Source organism: Perna viridis, chromosome 12, assembly GCF_037379345.1.
Source record: "Perna viridis isolate PV_CMFRI_1.1 ecotype Kerala chromosome 12, ASM3737934v1, whole genome shotgun sequence".
NCBI classification, from domain to species: Eukaryota; Metazoa; Mollusca; class Bivalvia; order Mytilida; family Mytilidae; genus Perna; species Perna viridis.
The window spans coordinates 7322914-7346347 of record NC_142456.1 but is presented as its reverse complement, the minus strand read 5'-3'; the positions used below and the strand labels follow the sequence as shown (position 1 = coordinate 7346347).

Below are 23434 nucleotides of genomic sequence, written 5' to 3'. Positions count from 1 at the left end.
TTGTTAGAACATCTCATCTGAAACTGTATTGTTGGCTAAAATGGCTTTTGATAATGTGTTACTGGAAGGTTAAGCATCTATGATTTGAATAAAGCAAGGCAGTTATTGTTGAATACTTTCAAAGGTATTGGTTTAGCACAGGGTTATATCTCTAAGTTCACTCAAAGTTCTATTTAATCTAGACATCGAAGGTTTTTTTTTCAAGATTAAGTAGATGGCCATTATTAGAACTGCATACTTTATGATGGTACAGATATTTTAATTCCAGAATATGCACTGGAATTTTCCAGTAGTAAGATATGTTTTAAACATGCTCAATTTTTCTTTGGTATGGCCCTTGTTTGTTTAGTATTCAAGTTGAATTTATTGCTGTTTGACAAAGAAATTTTCTTTCAAAAGAAGAATGACAGTTGTTGATTCTTTGGATTTATATTCATGGCTTACAGAAGGTTTAACTGTATTGAATAAGGTGTTAATTTTGTTTGTTGAGATGTACTTTGGTGATTCTGGTCTTTTTTCTGAGGTTATAATATTTATTGATGGATGTTAAGTCTTAATCAATCAATCCATTCAATTTTTTTCATATAACATGCATAGGAAAAAAAAACATTCTTCTTCATTCCTGCAAATGTATTCACCAATGGATATCAAGTTTCAATCAATCAATCAGTTTTCAAATGACATCTGAAATGAAAAATAACAGCACCCCTTTTTCTACATATTCTCTATTCATGGATTAAGTCTTTCACTGAATAATGCTTTGGATGGTTCTGTCAATAAGCTTTCAGTTTTATTAAACTGGTGATATATACAATTTCCCATGAGAGAACAACCAGGTGTCGCTGTCCAAGTACATTTTGCAGTCATGTGGTGTCCGAGGTTGTACATGCATTTAATGAGCTTGATAAGATTTTGTGTGAATTTATTCAGAAATTATTTGTTTCTACTTGTGTTTCTTATATTTGAGAAGTAACTTTTTATTGATAAACTGTGTTTTTCAAGTGATGGAATAGGATTCGTCAGATTTCGGTGAATAAAAATTTAGCCATAGACCAAAGGGGTCACAGAATGGCAGACAAAAACAGTAGCATTGTAATGCCTGAAAGGGGCAATTTTGTGCAAATGGTAAAGCGCTATCAATGAACTGTATCAGCTGAAAACTGGGAAAGTATCTGAAACAGTTACAAGTCGAACAGAACAAGTGAATCAAATTTATGCTACTAAGCTTTTTGCAATGTTTATATTAATGTGAAAAATATGACTGGCAATAAATAATTTAGAGACTCTTAACATCTTTCCCCTATATTATACTTACACTCCACAAAGTAAAATATAAAAGAATAGAGTATTTTTCACTACTATTCTTGCTAATAGTAAATATTAAGTAAAATTTTGTTAATAATAAAATTGATCTTTGTAACATAACTAATGGGAGAATTTTCTCAGATTCACAAAAATTAACATGTCATTTTCAGTTAAATTAACAGAACCACTGTCAATTCTAATTTTATAGTTTTGTTTTTTCTTTTAGTTATTGTAACTTAGGAAGATATACATAGTCGGTGAAACTAATCAAATTGTATCATAAGTAACATGCTTTCTGAACCAGTTACTGTAAAGATTTTTAATAAGTGGATTTTAACTTCTCAACATTTGTCAACATTTTGTAAGCACATATTTTTTTTAAAGTATGGTTTTCTTTAGAGAATTAGGGTTGTTCATATTGTATGTTCACATTTGTGTTAATTTTTTTATCTGTACATGTACTTACTTAAACATCTTTCTGCTACCTTGCCTTTATTTTAGCAGGTAGCTGTCATGAAAACTGACATATATAAAACTTCTAAATGTTGTAATCCAAACAGAATCTATTTGAGAAGCTCTACAAAATAATTTTCATTTATAATGAGAACCTAGTAATCATGTATTAACAAGTTTATTGACAATGGTAATAATGTTTTTTCTTTTCAGATTACCTATCCCCCTGTCCAACAGAGACCAGCATGGACACAACCTCTGACCCTACTTTCAGACAATGCTGGTTACTCTGCTGCTGAGGTTGTTCAGTCACAGCCTCTTCCTTACCTCCAGACAGGGACAGCAACCTTTACATTACCATCAACAGTATGGACACCTGTCAATCAAGGTCCTCAGCCACGTCCACCTACATTGAGGTCACGCCCACTTAGTGCAGGTGCCACCAGGAGAACACAGGGAACATATGAGAAATTTCAGACTATTGGCGGTACTCCTGTACCTGCTGCATCTCCTGTTACACAAAGACGTAAGAAGCTATGATGATCATTCCTCTTAGTCTATCGATAGCAACCATCATGAAGAAATCATTCCAAATTCAAACAAAAACAAAACAAAGAGTTCAAAGACAGAAACAACCAACTACACAATTTAAGAGCACACGTAATTTCTAAAAGAGAAATTGAATTTCCAAGACTGTGTTAGGCATGAGATTTTTGTGAATTTTAATAACATCATATCTACTACCTGCATTACAGTGCCACTGACTCAACTGATATTTAATTACTATGAGTCTGTGAAAAAATGCATAAGGAAACACTATATTATTCCATTCCATGTAAATTTTAAGCAGACTGGCCATAACCTGAGATTCTCAGTAATTTTGTTAATAGTCAAATGTTAATTTTTTACTAAGCAGAATGCATTCAATCACTTCTGATGTATATGTTCTTGGGAAGTAGTGTTAAATTTCTCTCAGTCCTGTCAAATTATATCAGTATCCTTTTTGACAGAATCACAACCTTATATCCAGATTAATCCATAGCTTACCCATATGCTGACATAACTATAGCTGTCCTACAGCTATCCCTCACCCTGTGGTCTCATAGTACATGTAATATAAAGGCCTTTCTTTCCATTTCTTAGTAAAGTACATGAGTTTAATGCTTGTTACAGCTCCATCTAGAGATGGCTGGGTTGGTAGTGGAAGACAGACAGCAACCCCTACAGACACCATGAGACTTCAGGAGAAGGTATGTATTACATGTACTTTGAAAGACATGATGGCAATCAATGATAGGATCAATGGCTTAGGATGTATATTGGAAAGGTTTTGTCTTGCATTTCTTTTTCAGTATTTCTAAGCCATTTCCAAATTGTAATGATTTTTAAAGTCTGGTCACTGTACAAACAGGGTTGAAAATACCTTGGAACCATTCTAGATGATTAATACAAGTAAGTGGGAGGCATATTAACATTACTTTCTCTTTGTTTGCCTGGTAATCTTTTTTAGACAGTATTTTTATCCTACTTTTATTTTGACATCTTCGACAGAAAATAACACAAATTAATATTTTTAAGTCCTGTAGATCTCAGATTTACAAATCTTAATATATATACTAAGTTTGACAAACTTAAGACAAATTTTCCCTGAAATGGATGTATCCTGGTAGCCAATACCAATTGTCTGAGTTTCCTCTGTTGGCACATCAGTTTCCAAATAAAAAAATGAAGAGGGTTGCAGACTTCGAGGAAATGTGGCCAATGCTACCTTCTTCATGTTATGGCAACCAAAAGTTTCTAGAAGTCAAATTATTTCTGACCAATGTTTCAATAACCATAACCTCATGTATGTAACCTTTTCTAGGAACAACGTATTATGCAGCTACAGGAAGAAGTTTCTCGTCTCCGTGTCTTAGAGATGGAGGGACACAAAAGGGACCAGCAGATACAGTTACTCCAGTCCCAACTGTCAGAGGCTCAACAAAGGCTGTACCAACAACCTACAATTTTTGGGGCTGATGTGGACATTACACAGAAACTAGTTCAATTGGAAAATGAAGTCACTGCCAAAAAGGAGGAAATAGCCTCTTTACGAGAACAGGTAAGATGATAAAATATAGTGGAATAATAATACATTAAAAAGAAACTTTTTTACAACAATTATGTCCCATACATATCTTTCCCTTCAAAAATAAAAATTAAAATAAATAATAATTGAAGCAAAATTAATTACATTGACATTCCTTTCTGAAAAATTCCTGTGCTTTCTATCCCCTCTTCTTGTATATGTTCAGATAATAGTACTTTGTATTTGGACCAAGATTTTTATAGTAATGATATGTTTTAAGCAAATTACTTGCAATATTTATTTTAAATATTGATTTTTATAGGAACTTCATGAGGTAATTTACTCAATTCTCACAAATAATCACTAAAATGACCAGTTTTTTTAGGAAACAAACAAAATGCAAAGTATTTAAATGGTTTGCTAGTTAGATATTTTGCTGGTTTAAAGCCTGAGATTTTTGGCTAGAAGTTTATGAGATTTTTTATATTGGTAAAATAAGAAAAGCAAGTTATATTAAGAATGAGTTAAAATCAGTTTGAATGACCCCTAGAGATTGTAAACAATGTTTATGTATCGGTAGATTTCTGCATGTGTTGTAACGATTCCCTACATTGTTATAGAAGATTGAATTAGTACCATTAAGCTGTGATTTACCCTTGTTAACATGTTAATTAACTGTTTACCACCAAGTGTTGAACCTCCATGTGATTAACTGATGTTAACAATGTCGTCACCTAACACGTTTGTTGTATAATATTTGACCCATGACAGTTTCAGAACTTAATTTTTTAACTGCATGAATTATCTATTTAATTTATCAAACTAGTCTCCCATTTTGCTTTACCCCCCCCTCTTTTTTTGCAAAGAATAGTTTCTAATATTCATTTGAGCATTGTGTTATGTAATATAGTTTTTAATATGTACCGTATAGAATTTTTTTTATTTATAAGGTGGTTTGTTAAGTTTAGTTTTAGAGAAAGAAAAAAACATTTCCCAGTTTTCCAAATACTTTTTACATATTTTTTATGAAGTCTTTTGTTTTGTTTCATGATACAAAAAAATGTTCATTGGTCTTTTAATATGTAAAATTACTATTTTGGCTGTACCTCATTAAAGAGTGACTTATAAGTCTTATTTTTACATGGGTCAAGTATTTGTGTTGTGATAGAATGGATGTCTATATATGTTTTGCTAGTTTTGTTCAAGTAGATGAATTTTAGTTGAAATCACTCACTATAAATATTTGGGAAATCTAGAATTGAAGTACATTTTTGCATCAAATTTTATTCCATAATTTTTTGGTATCATTGCCATTTCAAATTACTGGTTTGAAAAAAAAAGTTTAAAAATTTTGTTTGTTAAAATGACATAAACAAAGTAACAAGGTTAGATAATGTGTTAGTTAGTTTATATTTACAATTTTGTAGCTTGTGTCCCTTCAAACCGTGAAAACAGAGACAAAAGTTGTCCTCCCTGAAGAAATTGCTGAGAAAAATAAGGAATTAAACAATTTAAGGAATGAATTGGAACGGGTTAAAAAAGACAAGGGTATTACGACAGGGCTTGTCACGCAGATGCAGCGTGACATGTCTAGTAAAGTAAGTTGGTTGACACACTTTTTTTGTGTGGTGATAAAATGCACATCTTTTGCATGCTTTGCTTGGCACTGGTACCTCTCTCTCTCACAAAGGTTTTTGGAAGATGAATATCATTTACTTTTGACATGAACTGTACTGTATCTTTTAAACTGAATGGGAATCAGGTTTATTGAATTAATTTACCATTTGCATGATTTCCAGAGATGTTTACTTCAGTGGGTTATAATTTATAGATTTTGACTTCTTATAATTCAAAACAAATTCTGATTCTGAATATAAAACTACATATATTAGGTGTGGAGAATTACTGGTAAGATGATTGAGGTCAAAATTACAAATTTGTATAGATTTAGGTGAACAGATCTGGATTTCATGGGAAGTTACTGTAGAATTTAAACAGAAGTAGTTTTTTTCATTTATTGGTAACAAGTTTTCTGAATAACAGGATATTTAAAAACTAATATGCGATTTGGATTAGATCTTCAGTGTTCTGAAAGGGTATAATCTAAACAAAACTGTCAGCATTTAGTGTAACTTGGTACCAACAAATATCTTTCTACCTATAATTCCTTATTTCTATCATAACTTATTACTGCAGTATTACTATACATTAATATATATGTGATACATATCTCAGCATTTATTATTGTATAGTTGGTCTTTTTAGTGCCAGTCTCTGGAAAAATCAGGCAGTGGTTGTAACTTCGACATATATAGCCACAACTCTGACAGTGTTGGATAAAGTTTTTTTTTTAATCAAAGTTGAAGGATTTAAACTAGTTTTGCTGTCATTTTCATACATTTAACACTTTTTCTGCATTGTGTTTCACATAGAAAATTCAGAAGCAGCTAATTTAATGGAAAGCACATTTTAAAAAAAATATTTCTAAATTTCTGCAAAACATCTGAGATAAAAAGGTGGTTATGTTATTACATTGTCAGAGGAGTTGGATTTTGATATGCATATTTCAACATTTTTGGTATATTCCTGATTCTTGTAGATATATGTATTTTTAGGCTTGTGCATGTACCAGGGCTTCAAATTAGAAAGGGTCCATGATCTACCTAATTGTGATAGGGCTGTTGAAATTGTGATTATAACATAAATATAAGGCCTGGGCCTTTGATCAGTTTAACAAATATGCTTCATATATGGCATTTAATTTTCACCTGTTTGACCTTTAGCTTAACAGATTCAATTGCCTAAGCCAAGTTTCTTTTTATTCTTGAAATGAGTTATTCCTCCAATTTTTTCACAACTAAAATTTCCACCAATCAGATCACTTCATATTGATAACTTACAGAAAAATCTCAAGGATTTAAGAGAAATCTCAATTTTAGACTTATTATCTAATCTTAGTCCTGTACAATTAGGAAGTTAATTGGAAGCCCTGTGTACCCATTATTTATATTTTGAAGAAGCACTCTGATAGTGCTTATACATTACAAAAAATATTGTATCATCATGATCTCATTTTTAATTTGATAAATTCACAGATTGTTTTGATGTTAACATCATCTCAAACTACATTGAAGAAAAATCTTGAAACTGACAAGAAATTTGAATAATTCAACATTAGAATTATAAACAGTTACTACTGATTTTTTTTTCTCAGTGGATTGTGGGCAATGTTTTTTTCCGTCTTTTTTGCACTACATAAGTATTTGTGCTATTATGAAACTTTACCAAAAGAATACAATACTTTTTCAGCATCATTTTGCTAGACTTAATTATACAGAATTACCAATGTCTGTACAATGACTGTATTATGCTTAATGTATACACTAAGATATTTCAATATATAATGCAGTACAAGCATGATCATTGGCTAAATCATTTCATTGATTGGAACTGTCCTAATTATAAAAAAAACCCCAAAATTTCAGATGATATTACCTTAATAGATCCTTTGCAGTTTTATGGGTTTATTTTCCCATTTACACAAATTCAATGAACACTCAAATTTTTGACAATTTCAAAGTGATTAACTAGGGCGCTCTGCCCACAGAACAACTGGGTTGTGTGCCCCAGGCGGTGGAATGGGGTACCCCTGGTGTGTTACATGCTGGGGTTGTCAGGCTATAATACGGAAAACCTGACCGCAAATCATAGTGGTGCATCGTGTTGGGAAAGATGCCACATTCCTCGCACGTTAAAGAACCCTTCTGTGGTATTCCCCCGGAGTAGGAACCATAGGGCTCCACCACAGGAGGCTAAATTGCCCAACCCTACCCACCTTTCCCTATTTCCAGTGGCAATCAAAATTTGTCAACCCCATTATCCTTGTGTCTCATCCCATTTTCCATTTCATCATCATTTCATGTTCATTTTATCATCTACTTCATGTTCATCGCCTGAATATAGCTGAAATATTGCAGCTCGGGAGTTAAACCCCAATCAAAAAGTGATTAAATTTCTGTAACTAATTTACCACCATTTATATTTGCCAAGTTTTCCTACAATTTTCATGGTATTCTCTTTCAGTCAAGTCTTGATTAAGAAGATTTCTCAATTCTTGATCATAAGATTTTAATTTTAACATGCTTGGTAAAGCTCACAGTTTGAAAATAAATATTTTCCTTTCTCAGGCAAAGAAGTAACTTAAACTACTTCTTTCTAAAAGAGAACATTTTTAGAAAAACTGTCTTCTCTGACTTAACCTTGACATTGTGTTCCTTTATATGGTTGTTATGGAGATCATCTGAAATCCCAAGTTGTTCTTAAGGTAAGGCAGGGCATATTTGCATCAGAAAATTTTAATTTGACATTTTTTTCTGTTATAGGATTCAACCATAAGTAAACTAACACGGGAAATAGAAACCTTAAAGAAAGAGTTACGTGAGCGAGACTCACAAATCACAACTATGACAGCTAAGGTAATGGGAGTAACTGAAAAGTGATGGTTTTTATACAACTGCAAGTAATTTGCAGTCGTATAATGGTATAGCACTGTCATTGTTATTAAACTTATGTAAGCTGCAAATTAGCTGTTGAAGGATGTTCCTGATGATAAAGTGCTAGATTTTAAATACATGTACTAAAGTTAACACTCAGCCACAGGTTCCTCCTGAATAATTATAATCAATTTTTCTGTGTCAAGAGTGCTTTTGACACAGATAGCATGATGAAGAAAGATATTTTGTTATTCAATTCAGGAAATAAAAGTGGCATAATGCTGTGTATTTCATTGTAACCAATTTAAAATAAGCCATATATTTCATCACCATGTATTTGGAATGGTTGCATTAGAAAAACCAAAGAAGGGCTCTGCAAAAAATACTAAAGCATCCGTTACTCTTGGACCTGCCTAATTATTGTTTGGAATTTTATTTAAGATATATACATTGTTTCAGTTGAACAAGCCAAAAGAAACACCAAGAACAACAGAAGATAAGGATGCAAGGGAGAAGGAACTAATTAGCCTGAGACAGGTTTGTACATTAAAGGAATGAAGAAATAACCTCGATCACATGGTGCACACTAAATAACCTGCATAGCTGGTTATTTTAAAGTGTGCACCACAGGCATTGAGGTTATTTCATACAGACTGAAAAAATATGGCAGTCATATTCATTATAATTTAATTTTAGCATCAAAATTCAATGAGTATATCATCAAAAAAGGTTGATGACATCACAGTAACATTATAAAATTTGGTTTCTGAGAAAAGGACAAAATTTTTTATCCAATTAGAAAGCTTGTTACTTCTGAAATTACATTAAAATATGTTGAAAGTCATGAAATCCCTTTAAGCAGTAATTGCCAAAACCTCTTTATTACCTTATATTAATGCATGTAATGTGAGGTTAAGTATCAACTTCAAAGCTTAGCAACAATGGTTAAGTATTTTTCAAATTTGTCTGTTACCTGTTGCCAATCTTTTTCTTACACTTAGACTGTATGGTTAATCATTTTAGTGGGTGTTTAAGTTTGTCAATTTCAAATAAAAAAAGAGTACAACAAATTTTGGCGATCTTAATTTTTGCTTAAAGTTGACTTTCATAAGTCTCAATTTTGTTCCTTTCTAGAAATTCAAAACAGCAGAAAACAAAACACAAGAGCAGCAAGATTTAATAGTAAGCCTCAAACAAGAGTTAGAAAAGATGAAACTGAAAATCTATGAAGAACAAAGTGTTCAAAAGAAGTTAGAGGTAGATGTAGAGAAAGTCAAGGCCGAGCTTTTAGATGTCCAGAGGGCAGAGAGGATGGTCAGAGTTGATATGGAACAGGCCTCTAAGAAGGTAAATATGTTGATACATATATATGTTCTCATCATTCTGGAACCTTGGCTGATTCAGAATAAAGCACACAAAAATAATTGTGAAAGTTTTCTCAGATTTAAAAAAGAAAAAAAGCAATATTAACAAAATGAAAATATTAAAACTGATCAACTAACAAGGTCATGTGATTTCAATGATCAATCATCTGAATGCATTTTGCAAATATAGTGAGGGACCTGATATGAAATTAAAATAGCTACGTAACTTTACAAGATGGTTGTTCAACTACATGAAATCAGTTATTAAAATAACCTAACATATATATAACTATTGTGAAGGATCAGTTATCATGGTCTTTCAAAATTTTGTTTGTAATAAGTTTTTGTTTATATTTTGGCCGTATGGTTTCTGTGTTGAGAGCAGGGTATCATGGAGTTAGCTTTGCCCGCAGTTTGTCTACTTTATGTGTGGATTCAATAAAGCATCAGAGATTTTGATTGAAATTTTACCTTTTGTTGTTAAATTAGTTGATGTTGATGAAACTTAAAAAGCAGGTTAAATTGGTATCCCACAATTTTTTTTTTCTTTGATATTAAAGAACAAAATTGCATTAGAATCTTTAACTGCTATAAAATACTTTAAAAAATCTACAATATATGTGTGAGGAATCTTGTAATTTTAAGAGAACTTAGTTTTTAATTAATTGATTAGGTACTCAGGAGGGAATTTTTGGCCTGTTTGCACTTTTGCAAATTGACATATAGAATTGTAAATATCTGATGGGCAGGGAAAGTATTTATTTTGTAAAATTTTTCTCGGCAATTAAATATCACAGCCACCAGATATTTGGTATTCAACTTCAATATTGGGTCCCAAATCATGGGTTGTGATTTTAGGTCTGTCACACTTCTACTTCCTGTTTACCGACTTGGTGTATTTTTCAACTTTACGGCAACCCAGCCTGTCTTTGATTAAGTAATGCACCATATACACAGAAGATAAATGTCCGGTTGAACAAAATACAATGTAAAAATATTAGTTAATATTTCTCCTTTTATTTTCTTTTTTAGTCTGAGAGATTTAGGAATAGAATTATACAGACCACATTTTCGACGCCTGGGATCAAGGCCCCTGAAGCTGAAATAAATGATGATGAACTTGTAGAAACTTTGAAAAAACTAATAGATGAAAGGACAGAGTTCTTTAAGAAAATCAAGGACTTAGAATCAGACTTGAAATTAGCAGAATCTTCGAGTAATAAACTGAAGAGAACAAATGGAAAACTACGCAGTCAAATTGAGGAAGTTGTTGTAAGTTTTCTACATTACTATTGACATATTAATTTTTGCATTTTTGTGTAGGACAAATAAGCGCGAAAGTAAGTACCTGCAAAATTGATTTTTAACACAATAAAACTCTAATCGTACTATGAAACTGTGGAAAATGATACCCACAAATATGTTCACTTGACAAAATCCACGAAAATTAATATGTTTACAGTATTCATTTACCTCAGAACTTGAAAAGTTTTTACCAAAGAGAAATTAACTAGTAACAACTGTGTTGAAGATTTGCGTAAGTCATTAAGTGTTGGAAACATTGGAAAAATAATTATGCCCGTGAAAAATTAATTTTTTTGTTAGTGGAATTATTAAAGAATCACAAATCAAACATTTTTTTTTTATGATTGAAGCATGTACTCAGAGTAATGGCCCTTTGACAGATGATACATTTACAGTAAAATATGCATGTTGTGACACAATGTTAATTGACAGATTAAAAGGTCAAAATGGAAATATTTTTCTTTTTAGACTCACCTTAAAGCTAATGGATTCTCCTGTAGTTCATTGAAACAGGAGATCAGCTTGCTACAATCAGCTACAACAGATGAATCAAACATTTGGATGAGAGAATGTCTGGTCAATATTCTAAATGGTGCTAGTTCATGGGAACAACAGATTGACGAGGCTCTAGAGAAATGTGGTGTAAATGTACGGCTGTCTAGTGAAGGTGGGTTGATAATTTATTATTCATTGGCATTGTTTTAAGGATGGGGATGAGGAAATGCAGGGTTTTATCATGTCAGTACCATAATGATGAAACATATTCCAAACAACTTTTTTCTCTAGTTCATGGGAACAACAATGCTGTAACAAAACAAATGATTGTTTGATAATAACTGACGTTTAAACTTAATTTTCAGGTTGATGTTTTATGACATAAATTGCTGGATCTCATAAAGCTAGTTTTTTATATACTTGTTGGGCAGTAATTAGGAAATAAGTTACTACTGGTGTTGTGTAATGAAATAAATTTTGGAATTTCCACACTGCAAATACAGCAAAAAAATTACTTAAGTAGATGTCGTTGTAAAAATCATGCAAAATCTGAAAAATGTGATACACCACCAAAAAGGCTACATATTTTTATTTTCATATATGCCTGCTCTTAGGAGATAATCAGCATTGAAACTCCAATAGGGTCTATTGTATTTGAGTGTGATTTACAGAGTTATCTCCCTTAATTTTGAACTCTGCAGTGCATTCTATATAATTTTTATCCCTTATGAACATGGGTTATATGAAAAACCAGGTTACTTTCTGTTTACTATGACATGTTAAACAAAATATCAAAAATAAAAATATGTAGGCTTTTCAGCCATGAAGCACATTTTGCATGATTCTTATATGGAGTGCTACTTAAGCACACAGCACTACCTGTTTTTATTTTAAAATAAATCATGTTTGCACAATACTTTTCCCTAATTACTAACTTGTATTATTTAGGTCCAGATAAGCATATTTTATCATTATTCTCCAAATGGGAGGCTTCAATTGGGGAGAAGGAGAGGTTAGTCTCCCAGATATCTACATTAGAGAAACAGTTCAAAGAAGACATAGAGAGACAGGTTAATATTGCCAAACAGGATTCTGACAACAAGGTTACAGATGCTGTAGAAAAGGCTAAACTGGAAGGTAAATTCATAATCAGTTTTTCATCTAGTCACCAGCCACAGCAGATCTCTTCACTCTTTTCTGTAGAAATTTTCATAGGAGTAAATTCACTTGCACCCATTATTTGCCCTGTTATTTATTGACATGTTTAGCTCATCATGCTCATTTACTATTGACATATTTTTAATTTTAAAAGATGACTTAACTCAGATGTGACTGATTTACAGCCTCCTGCACCATTAAAGTGTCCAAAAAAAAATGTCAAAAAAGCAACATGTATCATAGTATTTAATTATCTCTTACATAAGAAGTATGCCAACGTTTTGAGATCTGGATATATGGAACACATGCTTTGCCATTCTAAATATTTATAATTTTCATGCTTGATATAATAAGTCACTTAATGCATGTGGCTAATACTTCTTTCTTAAAAATTTATCAAGAAATCCAGTGTTTTTGTTCATGTGAATGAAGTTTCTTTTTAACTCAACAATTAGGAAACTCCAAGGTCAGAGACATTTTGAAGATACCAACTAATAAATGTAACTTCACAATAAATTAATTATTTTTTAGCTGAGGAAAAATTGAACAGAGCATTAGATGAAATAAAAGAGGTAGAAGACGAGAAGAGAAGAATAGCAGTGGAATCAGAACAAAAGAAATCAGAGGAACTTCAGGAACTGATTGATAAACTTAGACTGGTGAGACCTAATTATAAATCTAATGTAATGTTTATTGAAACGTTGCATTTTATTGGGTAATGTTGTAAATTTTAGGATATCATTTCAACGATTGACTACTCCAATCCTATTTGAATGCACAGTTTTTTTTAGGAATTTTTGTTGTTGCAATTTTCATAGATAAATTCCACTGTTGCTTACACGGGCAAATAAATTTCACATGAAAATCTTGTTAATCGAGCTTTATGTGAAATTAGTGTGAACTTTGCATGAAATAAATGTGTTTTTCATGTGAAATTCAGTTAACTCAACTTTCATATGAACAATTTACGTAAATTTCATGTGAAGGCTTGATTTACCTGAATTTCATATGAACTCTCCAAGTCTGGATTTTACTATTCTGTTTCTTTTTTTTTTTTGTGTAAATTTACTTCCAAATTTCTCCAATTTCCTCTTTTTTGTTTGCTTTGTGGTATCATGTCAGTCTTTGAAAAAATCAAGCCCATATTGGGACATGTAACTATTGTTACACCGGTGAGGTGTTAATATAAACTTTTTCCCTCTACAGGACCTTGTTGAGAAAGAATCTAGTGACAAAGGAAAATTAGAGGAGGCATTATCTCAAGTTTCTGAATTAGAGACACTTCAAGTGACAATTTTGGAATTAGAAAAACGCAATGGAGAACTAGAATCTGCAATATCAGAGTCATCATCAAAACATGTGGTGGAGTTTGAGGAACGGGAGAAGAAATATGAAGCAGATTTGTTGTCATTCAAAGAACAGAACAAACAACATTCTGTAACAATATGTGCAATGGAAGAAAGACTGAAAAAATTAATGAAAAAGAATAAGGATTATCAGGATGAAATTTCGTCTCATAAAAAGACAATTCAAGGTTGGTGGATCTTTTTCTGTTCTAAATCAGTGATTAAAAATGCATGTCACTTTTAAATTGTCAGGTTATGATTAAACTTTATGAGAGGTTTTTAGGCCATTTTATATATTCCAAATTTTCTACAGATTTCAGAGTACAAGCTGATTTTCCTTTTTGCGATACTTAATTTGAACAATTTTTTCATTTTCAATGGTAAAATTTAGATTTTAACATGCTCTTTAAAGCACACATTTTGAAGATTTACCATTTTAAATTTTACCATCAGAGTGGAAAAAATAATTTATACCATCAAATGATTTCCTCATTCATAGCATATAAACCTGAAAGAAGGGTAATATTTACATCAATCAAACCCTATACAGAGCACATGAGCCTAAAAGAATGGTTTATGTTTGCATCAAATATTCTCTATACAGAAATTTTCTCCTTCTGTATAGGGATTGATTGATGTAAAAGTTACCCCTTCTTTTAGGCTCTTGAAATGTGAATGCAGAAGTCATTTGATACAAAATTTTTCGACATCAGCACATTTACAATGAAAAACAACCTTCAGTTTTGTTACAACTACTTGAATTACATCATTGAAAGCTAAAATAGATTAAAGCTGTGACCTAGTGACAGCTTTAAGCAAATATTTGAATTGTTCACTAAGACAAGTAAACAGTCATGCAGTGTCAAGTAAATGAAAATTTTTTATTATATATCTTTTAGGGGTCTAGGACATAAGCCCCCCGGATAAAGGCCCTCCAGATAAAGAGTGTATATTTGACAAGTGTTGTCATAAAAAGAAACAAAAAGTTAAAATAACTAATTGATTATACCATTCATCTAAACTTTAAAATTTAGACTTAAGTAAAATTTCAAAACGAAATAAATGTTCAATAAATTTCACAGTTCCAGTATTTATACATTTTTATATTAGTCCACGTAGTTTGAGTTTAAGAAAAGAAGTTAAATTTCAAATTATACACTTTCATTATTTATAGAAATATTATTGGTAATTGATAAAAATAATTTCTCATGTGGGGTGGGGAGGCTTTTGTCCAGACTCCTCTTTAAACTGTAATGAAATGGATAACATAGAATATAAAATTTTACACATAATCTATCTCAAACAAGTAAGAGATATATGTTGATTAATGATATTTGTTTTCTCAATGTTTGCCATAGATGTGGTACACAAAAATGAAAAGATGTAAATTATTACCTCCAATAAGAAAGGGTTATTCTTACATATTAATATGTATGGTATATTGCAGGATCACAAAAGTTTTATTACAAGAAAATGAAATCACCCTCTTTTTTTTCAACATAAAATAATTTTCAACACACACAAAAAAAAACTAACACTGTGCTTTACTCCAAAATTTGTATAGTTGACTTTTTTGAACATAGGAAAACAGAAGTTTGCAAATTATAATGAAAATAATTCCAATTTTTACATAGACATGAAGATAGAAATGAATGATCTCAGGAACAGAGCTACAGCCACTGCCATCAAACCTGACCTTCCACCCAAACCTAAAGTCATTGTCCAGAAACCATCACAGGATGTTATTGCTATGGAACAATGTATAGTTCTACTCAGGTAAACCCATATGCATTTGCTAATCAATTCTGTTGGTTTGCACACCGCTTCCTCCTTTTTTGAAAAAATCATGTAAGTTTTGTGCAAAATCTGTAAATATAAGCAAATGATAGTCAGGAACACCCCACCCCCTTTTTTTAATGGATTGGTCCACCTTTCTTTTAATAAACTTTTGGACTCACTTCTGTTCTGAAGAAATGAGATTTTCACCCATAAGTGTTAATATTAGTTTTGTAATCTTAATGCACTAAAGAAATATGGTCTCCTTGCTACTTTTTATTTCTAAGAAAGCTTTTACCCATGGAATGATAAGTCTGATAATATTGCAGTCCAAAGTTGTGATACAGATTCCTCAACTTGTCAGAGAAATCCCTTGATAGAAAACAGAATAGGCCTAATATCACTTTGATTGAGACAAAAAGGGACATGTAGAAAATTTCATGGGCTATTATTGCATTTTATTTAACAAATTTGAACTCAGCTCTTTTACCAAAATGTAAGGGACAAGAAAAAAGAAAAGCCTGGATGTACATTTTTACATCTGTACTTATACCTCTTTTAGATTGAATATTGAATTTTAGGATAATTTGAAGTCCATATTACTTTTTATTTAGTTATAAGATTGCAAACACTCATCATAAGAATGAAAGTGGTACTAATTCAGTCAATTAATACTTTCAGGAAAGAGAGTGCTGAATTAAAGGGTAAACTGAAGGACCAAGATGATATGATCCTTGGACTGAGGAGAGATTTAGCTGGAGCACATGCTAGACTCTCTGATATTACAGGTATATATTTGATATGATCTTGTATATTTTAAATGGAAAGCTGTAAATGTAATATTTTTTGCTATTTAATTTTACCTCCTTTTTGTATTTTGCAAATAAGCACAAAAAAAGTCAACAATTAATATAAGCCCGGTAGAGCCTTTTAACCGATGGTGAGATTTACGACCGTTTGGCTAATGAGAGCTTCTTGCATGGTTGCCAGGCATTTGTTAGGAGGAAAGCCAGATATTCTAAACTGGTGAATCAATGAAACCCCTAGGCTATGGTAGGTGCCTGGAAACCTGCATTGAAGAGTTTAAGATTTGCCAATTTTTTCATAAGGCTAAAAGACTCATCAGAAATACAAAAAAGAATAAATTTTGAATTCTTATTTTCATGAGCAAATTTTTTATTTGTTTTGTTTGTCTATTTCAGGGGAATTGAGTGAGACACAGAAACAGGAAATAGAAAGAAACAAAGATTTATTGTTACAGAGAGAACGAGAATTGATGGACATTAGACAACAGCTGGCTAAACTGTCTAAAATCATTGATAAACAGAAAGAAGAAATGAAATCTCTGGAATCTGATCTCAGGTTTGTTCTTAGTACAGGATAGGATACAGTATGGTGGGTTATTTTGGCGGGTGTAAAATTTGGCGATTTTGAGATAAAATGGTTTACGATAAATTTTGGCATTTCTAATTTTGGCAGTTGCTAAGTGATAATCAGTGTACTTAAGCCCAGAGTAAAATTTGGCAGTTTTAGAAAGACCGCTAAAATACACAAGAATAAGAACCTATCTATATGGTAGTTCAGTAGACCTGGACCCAAATTCTTTAGTTCATTAAGTAGAGTATGTGCATATTTCTAGTAGGTATAAATAATACCTTTACTGGACTTTAACCTTTTTTATAAATAATGGTAATATTGATACAGTACAAATGAAAAATATCAATATATGAAATCATTTTTGGTAGATACTTTATAATAGTTATACCAGGTAGTACCCACTTGTATTAATGTGCTAGAACCAGTAAATTCAGACACTAAGGAATAGTGATGATGAGTATGATAAAATATATAATCAGGTTTGAGGGGAGTCAGGCATGAAGTCTGTCCAAAATAAATTGAAAAAAATGTGATATTTTGCATGAGACCATGATTTTTGTATGAATATACACATGTACTAAAGAATGTTTGCCATTTTCTAATTATCCAAGTACTTTTTTCATACCCCTTTGACCCTAACATTCCGGATTTGCCCTTAATTACTGTCTTTTTTGTTTCTATTTATAGTAAAGAGAAGTCAATTTCTCTAAAATACAAGAGCCATGTTGATGAGAAAGTTAGACGTATAGAAGACCTAGAAAGTCAGCTGATTGAGAACAATGAAGAACAAAAGAAACAGTTAAATCTTCTTGATCAGGAGGTGAGATATTAATTTATTGGCTACTTTATCGTTTTATACATGATCACATGAATTGGATACTTATGATTATTAAACTGTACCATCTGAAAAGTTGCTTGTCTGTTGGTCCCTGACAGCTTCAGATTCAAAGATATGGAAGGATCTTTTTTCAAATATTGTATAGTTATTGAGAATCATAAAATACAGATCAAGTTCAAATTTCAATTTTATTAGGTTTATTACACAAAGATCCAATCACTTTGTATGTTAAATTGAATGTGACAAACCATATCAGCTTCAAACATTGCAACAAGCTCACTGATATTTTTTATTAAACTTCAAAATTTGTATCATTCTGTATATAAAAGAGAAGTTTTGGGTTGATACTACCTAAATCATATTCCCTAGCCTAGGATTACTGTATATTCAAAACAATAAATATTTTCACTTTTCTGGATGGAATTTCCACATAATTGCAGAATAGGATATGAATAGAGAGAATTGTTTGGGATTAGACAGTTAGGTAAATGATTTATTCTCACTTCATGATTTCAAAAACTTGAAATCTTTATACAACTCATATCTATATTCAAAATTAGTCTTCAATATTAAAGTAAAGGACAATATTTTGTACTGAGGACTTACCATCTAATCAACAGGTCTTAGAAGTGTTTCAGATACTATAACTTAATTTTCAACAATTAACTATTAACTAATACATCTGACAAATTATTTCTTAATATATTTTGCCTAATTTTTCAGGGTAGAATAACTTCAGAGTTAACTGCTCTTGGAGCCCAGTGTCGTGGAGAGAGACATGAACAAGTTATCACTAGACAGAGGGAAGCACTTTCTGAACTGAGGTCCAGGGTCAAAGTTCTGGAACAGTCTAATCCACCATGTAAGTACCTGCAGAAGACAAGTTCTATCATTTAAGTGTTGGAAACTGTAAGAATCAGGCAAATTTGAAAAAATAATGACTCATGCTCAGGAAAAAATAATGACTCATGCTCAGGAAAACATGCTCAGAAAAAAATAATGACTCATGCTCAGGAAAAAATAATGACTCATCCTCAGGAAAAACACAATTTCACAATGTTGGCACATTGACTTTGGTCTATTAAAGGCAAATTTACAGGTCATTTGTCTTAGAAGTGTCAGAAGATGCAGAAAAACGAGTAATAATAGAATGATAGGGGAAAAGTGAGTTATCTTCCCATGATGATGAAATGCATTTCATATAATTTATACCTTGAATTACTGACACTAATAAAATAAATGAATGCCATTTCTGCATGTCAGATAACATTTTGAATGAGATTTCATGGAAAGACTTGTGTGTTTTTCTCCACTTGTGATGTCTCTTTTTACAAAAAAATCTGAAATTTAAAATTAGTTGAAAGATATGACTTCCTGATATATCAAAGAATTGTGACACCATATCAATAAATTTACACTTAAGAATTTTTGTGTGAAGTCCAGCGTTGATTCTAAAGGAGTATAGCACTTAAGAACTTGTTTTGATTTTTGAACTGAAAACTGCAAACTTTTAAAAAAAAAAAAAAAGTGCTAAAATGCATATATGAATATGACAGAAATTTTGAAAACTACATCTCTGATAGTTCTGAACTGAAACTAAAACTAATATTGTAAATATTTAGAAGACTTCTTGAAGAAAAAAATGACCATTAGATTTTTCATCTGTCAGTCCTTCCTTAGGAAGAATTTTGGTCGCAATTTTCCTGACTCCCATTGGATATGTTGATTTTAAATCAGCTATGCAGCTGTGTATAGATGGGGCATACCTTGTAAACGATATTGGTTACTGTTTAAAATTGACAAGGTTGGGTTTACCTAAAACAACCATGCATGTAACTTCATATTTGTTTTATTTCAGTACCAACAAAAGACCAAGCCTTACAGCAGGTTCTAGTCTTAAAGAAAGAATTGGCTGAGATGAGAGCCAATCAAGCACTGGCAGAGGACAGCCACATCTTAAATGTTTCGTCACTGGATAGAGAGGTCAGTCGTGCCCGAGGACTGGTTAGCACTGTCAATGCTGAAGCAGATATGGAACGTAGTGCCCACAGGGAAACAATGGATGCTTTGGAGTCTAGCGAAAATTCTGTAAGTTTTGCCATACTACAGGATAAGTTTTTTTAAGTAGAAAGGTAGTGTTTTAAAATTCTGCAATGAATGAAAGATTTTGAACTATTCTAGAAATAACAGAATAGACTCTATTTTTTATTAAATTTGTATGAATAAGTTATATCAGAAATAACTTTTTTCTATAATGAATTTAATGCATTGAAGTGAAAATTCACAAAACAGTGAAGGAGATTATTTTATTCAGTTTTAAATTTATTTTATTATCTTTTTTATGCTGTTTTTTAATGAAATTTTGTATTGATAAAAAATCTATTAAATTACAGTATCTGACCCTGTTGAGAGCCATATCAGGTTGTCTAGATGTAGAAACCATGCCTGCTCTTCGACCTATTGGTCACATCCCTAAAGATGAGAGACAACGACTAATGGAGGAACGAGAAAGGGCTGTCGAGTCATTGTCCAGCAGGATCAAACTGATTAAGGAAAGAATTGTCAGGAAAGATGAATTACTACAGGGTTATGAGAGAGATTTGGCAAGAATGAGGTGAGTCTTTTCTGAGTTACTACTACAGAGTTGTGAGTGAGACTTAGTAAGAATGGGTTCAGTTTTGTCTGAGTTACTTGACAGTAAAGGCAGGGTCATGGTAAGAATGAGAGGAGTTTCATTTGAGTTACTACAGGATTATGTGAGAGATTTGGCAAGAATGAGGTGAGTCTTGTCGTACTTACTAAACAGTTACAAGAGAGTCATGGAAAGAATAAGTTTTGTCTGAGTTACCACTGGCAGAAATGAGGTGGGTATTGTTAAGAGTTAACACAGGGTTATGACATGATAAGAATGAAGTTTGTCTTATTATGATAAGAAAGAGATTAAGTCTTATTGTTATGAATGACAGTAGGCAAGAATGAGTAAAGTCTAATCTCACTTACTACGGGGCACCTGCTACAGGGTTATGTGAGAGACTTTTGCTATCAATAGAATGTGGATTTGATACACTTACTAGATTATATAAAACCTTCCATCTTGTTTGAGTTGCCTATGCTAATTATAGCTGCTTATATTCACTGTACCATAAATGAAATTTTACACTTGTATGTTGATTTCAATTTCCTTAATCTTTCAGACAAGCTACTGAGTTAGCTGAAAAGAAAACTACTCAAGTTGAAAGTTTAGCTGTAAGTTTAACCTGCATTGCTTCTATGTGTGCTTAATCTGTATTTTAAAATTGATTTTTATGATTAGCATGCATTGGTTAATTTACTCTGCTACCATTTTAATTTCCATTAGAACACGATTATATAGGAAAAATTGCAACATTTGTTTCTCATCTGTTTTTCATGTTTAGGACAGCCATGAAAAATATATGCTTATGACTAACAAATTAATTCATGAAAAACGTTATTAAAAATCATATGGTAATTGTATGTGTCATAGGATTTAGTGTAGGAAAAAGATATGGTTTTCGTATAATTTAGGAAAACTTGTTCCCATGTGATTTTATAGGCACAAAAACATATTTCCATATTGGTCTTAAACGTGTTCCCATTTGTATTAAAACATACGAAAATGTGTAGCAATTTTTCTTGTGTACCTCAAGGTTATTGAAAAACTTTTCTAGAGTGGAAGTGAATATAAAAATTGGTCTATTGAAGGTAGTTGTATAATTTGTTCTGTTTTGTAGGTGTGGAAATGTAAAAGCTTTGAAAGTTAGAATGACATATTAAAGTTTGTGTTTTTTTTTACAGACTGATATAAAGAACAGAACAGAGGAATCACAATACTTGAGAGATTCTCTAAACAGAACTAGAGAAAAACTTGATCAAGAAAGGAGACTTAATTCAGCTATCAAATCTAAAAAGGTTAGCATTATTGTTGGAGACTTAACTAGCATTCCAGCTAAGAATCATGCAAAATGTGATTCATGGGTAAAAGGCCTACATATTTTTACTTTTGGTATTTTGTTTAAATAGCTATAGTAAACAGAAATTTACATTCGGTTTTTCATATTGCTGGTGTTCTTAGGAGATAAAAATTATATAGAATGCACTGTAGATTTCATAATTAAGGGAGATAACTCTGTAAATGACACTCAAATACAATAGAATCTATTGGATTTTCAATGTTGATTATCTCCTCAGAGCAGATAGATTGGAATGATTAATTATACATTTCATAATACAGACCCATAAAACAACTTAATTATAAAAATAAAAATATGTAGCCTCTTGAGGTGTATCACATTTTTCAGATTTTGCATGATTCTTACAAAGACTACTACTTAATCTCTGCTGCCATAATACAGTATACAATAATTCTATTTTCATACCCTCACTCCAAAGGAGATGGAGTATATTGTTTTACCCTTGTTTGTGTTATATTTGTTCAACCTTACATATACTGAACTGTATTGGGAACAATTATGTAATTCTGAAATGCAGTGTTTTCGTTCAACTTAGATTAACTGAACTGTGTAGAGGGTTTTGGCTTAACCTTCAGTGTGAAGAATTGCTTTGGAAAATGGCATATTTTTTTAAACATTTTAATAAAATGAGCAGAGATGCATCTTAAGTGATTAAGTGAAGTAATAACTGGAATGAGTGAAAATGCATGCCTAAAAATGGTGAAAAATAATTGCAGTGAATAAAATCACTTCCTTAAAGAAAATATTAAAACAGGGTGTTGGTGGCAAAAATAAATAGAATTGATATCTAGAAACACAAAAATAACTTTGTTTACAGTGTTTTTGTTTTTTTGTTTTTCAGACTTTCCATCTAGAGAATGAGAGAACACCCACTCGACCGCCATCACATAGATGTCCTCCAGAAGACATTATGGGAAAGGTATGACTGTAACCCCTGCCAACTAACTTTCTGAGCTTATATATTTTCAATCTGTGTCTGTATATGCTCCCCATTGTCCACCTGTAAACCTTAATTCCATACATTTCACAAAAGTTGAAAATGCTAAAATTTAAAAACCTTAATAGAACAAATCACAAAATTTTGCATGTTTTGTTTTAGAAACTTTCATATATAAACCAACTTTTCATTTCCTTGTTTCAGAATTCTGCAAGAAAGCGAGTTGAGAAGGAAGCAGCTAAGAGGAGGAAATACGAAATTAAAACTTTGAAACAAGAATTAACAGATAAAGAAAGAGCTTTGTTTGAAAGTGAAAATAGACTTTATACTCTAGAAAATACTATAGTAAGTATATAACATTAGGCCAAAATTAAAACTAAGTTAGTTTTTCTTTACCCTTCATACCCATAAAAAGTGGCCCTATCCAGAATCATATGAACTTTTCACTATCTACCTACCCAAACCATGAGGTAGGGTGAGAAAGGGGAAACAAACATTCTTATGGTGTATATAAATAATACTGACAG

General features: G+C 31.7%; 1 protein-coding gene across 4 annotated transcripts in view; it reads left to right on the top strand.

The window, feature by feature from the left end:
- Positions 1-23434, top strand: part of LOC148601038 (forkhead-associated domain-containing protein 1-like) — a 38553-nt gene that overhangs the window by 12863 nt on the left and 2256 nt on the right. For 3 of the 4 annotated variants that reach the window (XM_088554222.1, XM_088554221.1, XM_088554224.1), the window contains 23 exons: positions 1972-2284; positions 2932-3008; positions 3623-3859; positions 5254-5424; positions 8209-8301; positions 8779-8856; positions 9454-9666; positions 10716-10955; positions 11457-11655; positions 12432-12620; positions 13173-13300; positions 13848-14175; positions 15622-15763; positions 16445-16551; positions 16966-17125; positions 17828-17960; positions 18702-18840; positions 19837-20066; positions 20372-20592; positions 21173-21224; positions 21795-21908; positions 22812-22889; positions 23112-23252. In XM_088554222.1, the coding sequence (XP_088410348.1) occupies positions 1972-2284; positions 2932-3008; positions 3623-3859; positions 5254-5424; positions 8209-8301; positions 8779-8856; positions 9454-9666; positions 10716-10955; positions 11457-11655; positions 12432-12620; positions 13173-13300; positions 13848-14175; positions 15622-15763; positions 16445-16551; positions 16966-17125; positions 17828-17960; positions 18702-18840; positions 19837-20066; positions 20372-20592; positions 21173-21224; positions 21795-21908; positions 22812-22889; positions 23112-23252 (3783 nt within the window). The remainder of the gene's footprint in view (positions 1-1971; positions 2285-2931; positions 3009-3622; positions 3860-5253; positions 5425-8208; positions 8302-8778; positions 8857-9453; positions 9667-10715; positions 10956-11456; positions 11656-12431; positions 12621-13172; positions 13301-13847; positions 14176-15621; positions 15764-16444; positions 16552-16965; positions 17126-17827; positions 17961-18701; positions 18841-19836; positions 20067-20371; positions 20593-21172; positions 21225-21794; positions 21909-22811; positions 22890-23111; positions 23253-23434) is intronic. The other variant, XM_088554223.1, reaches the window with a different exon arrangement.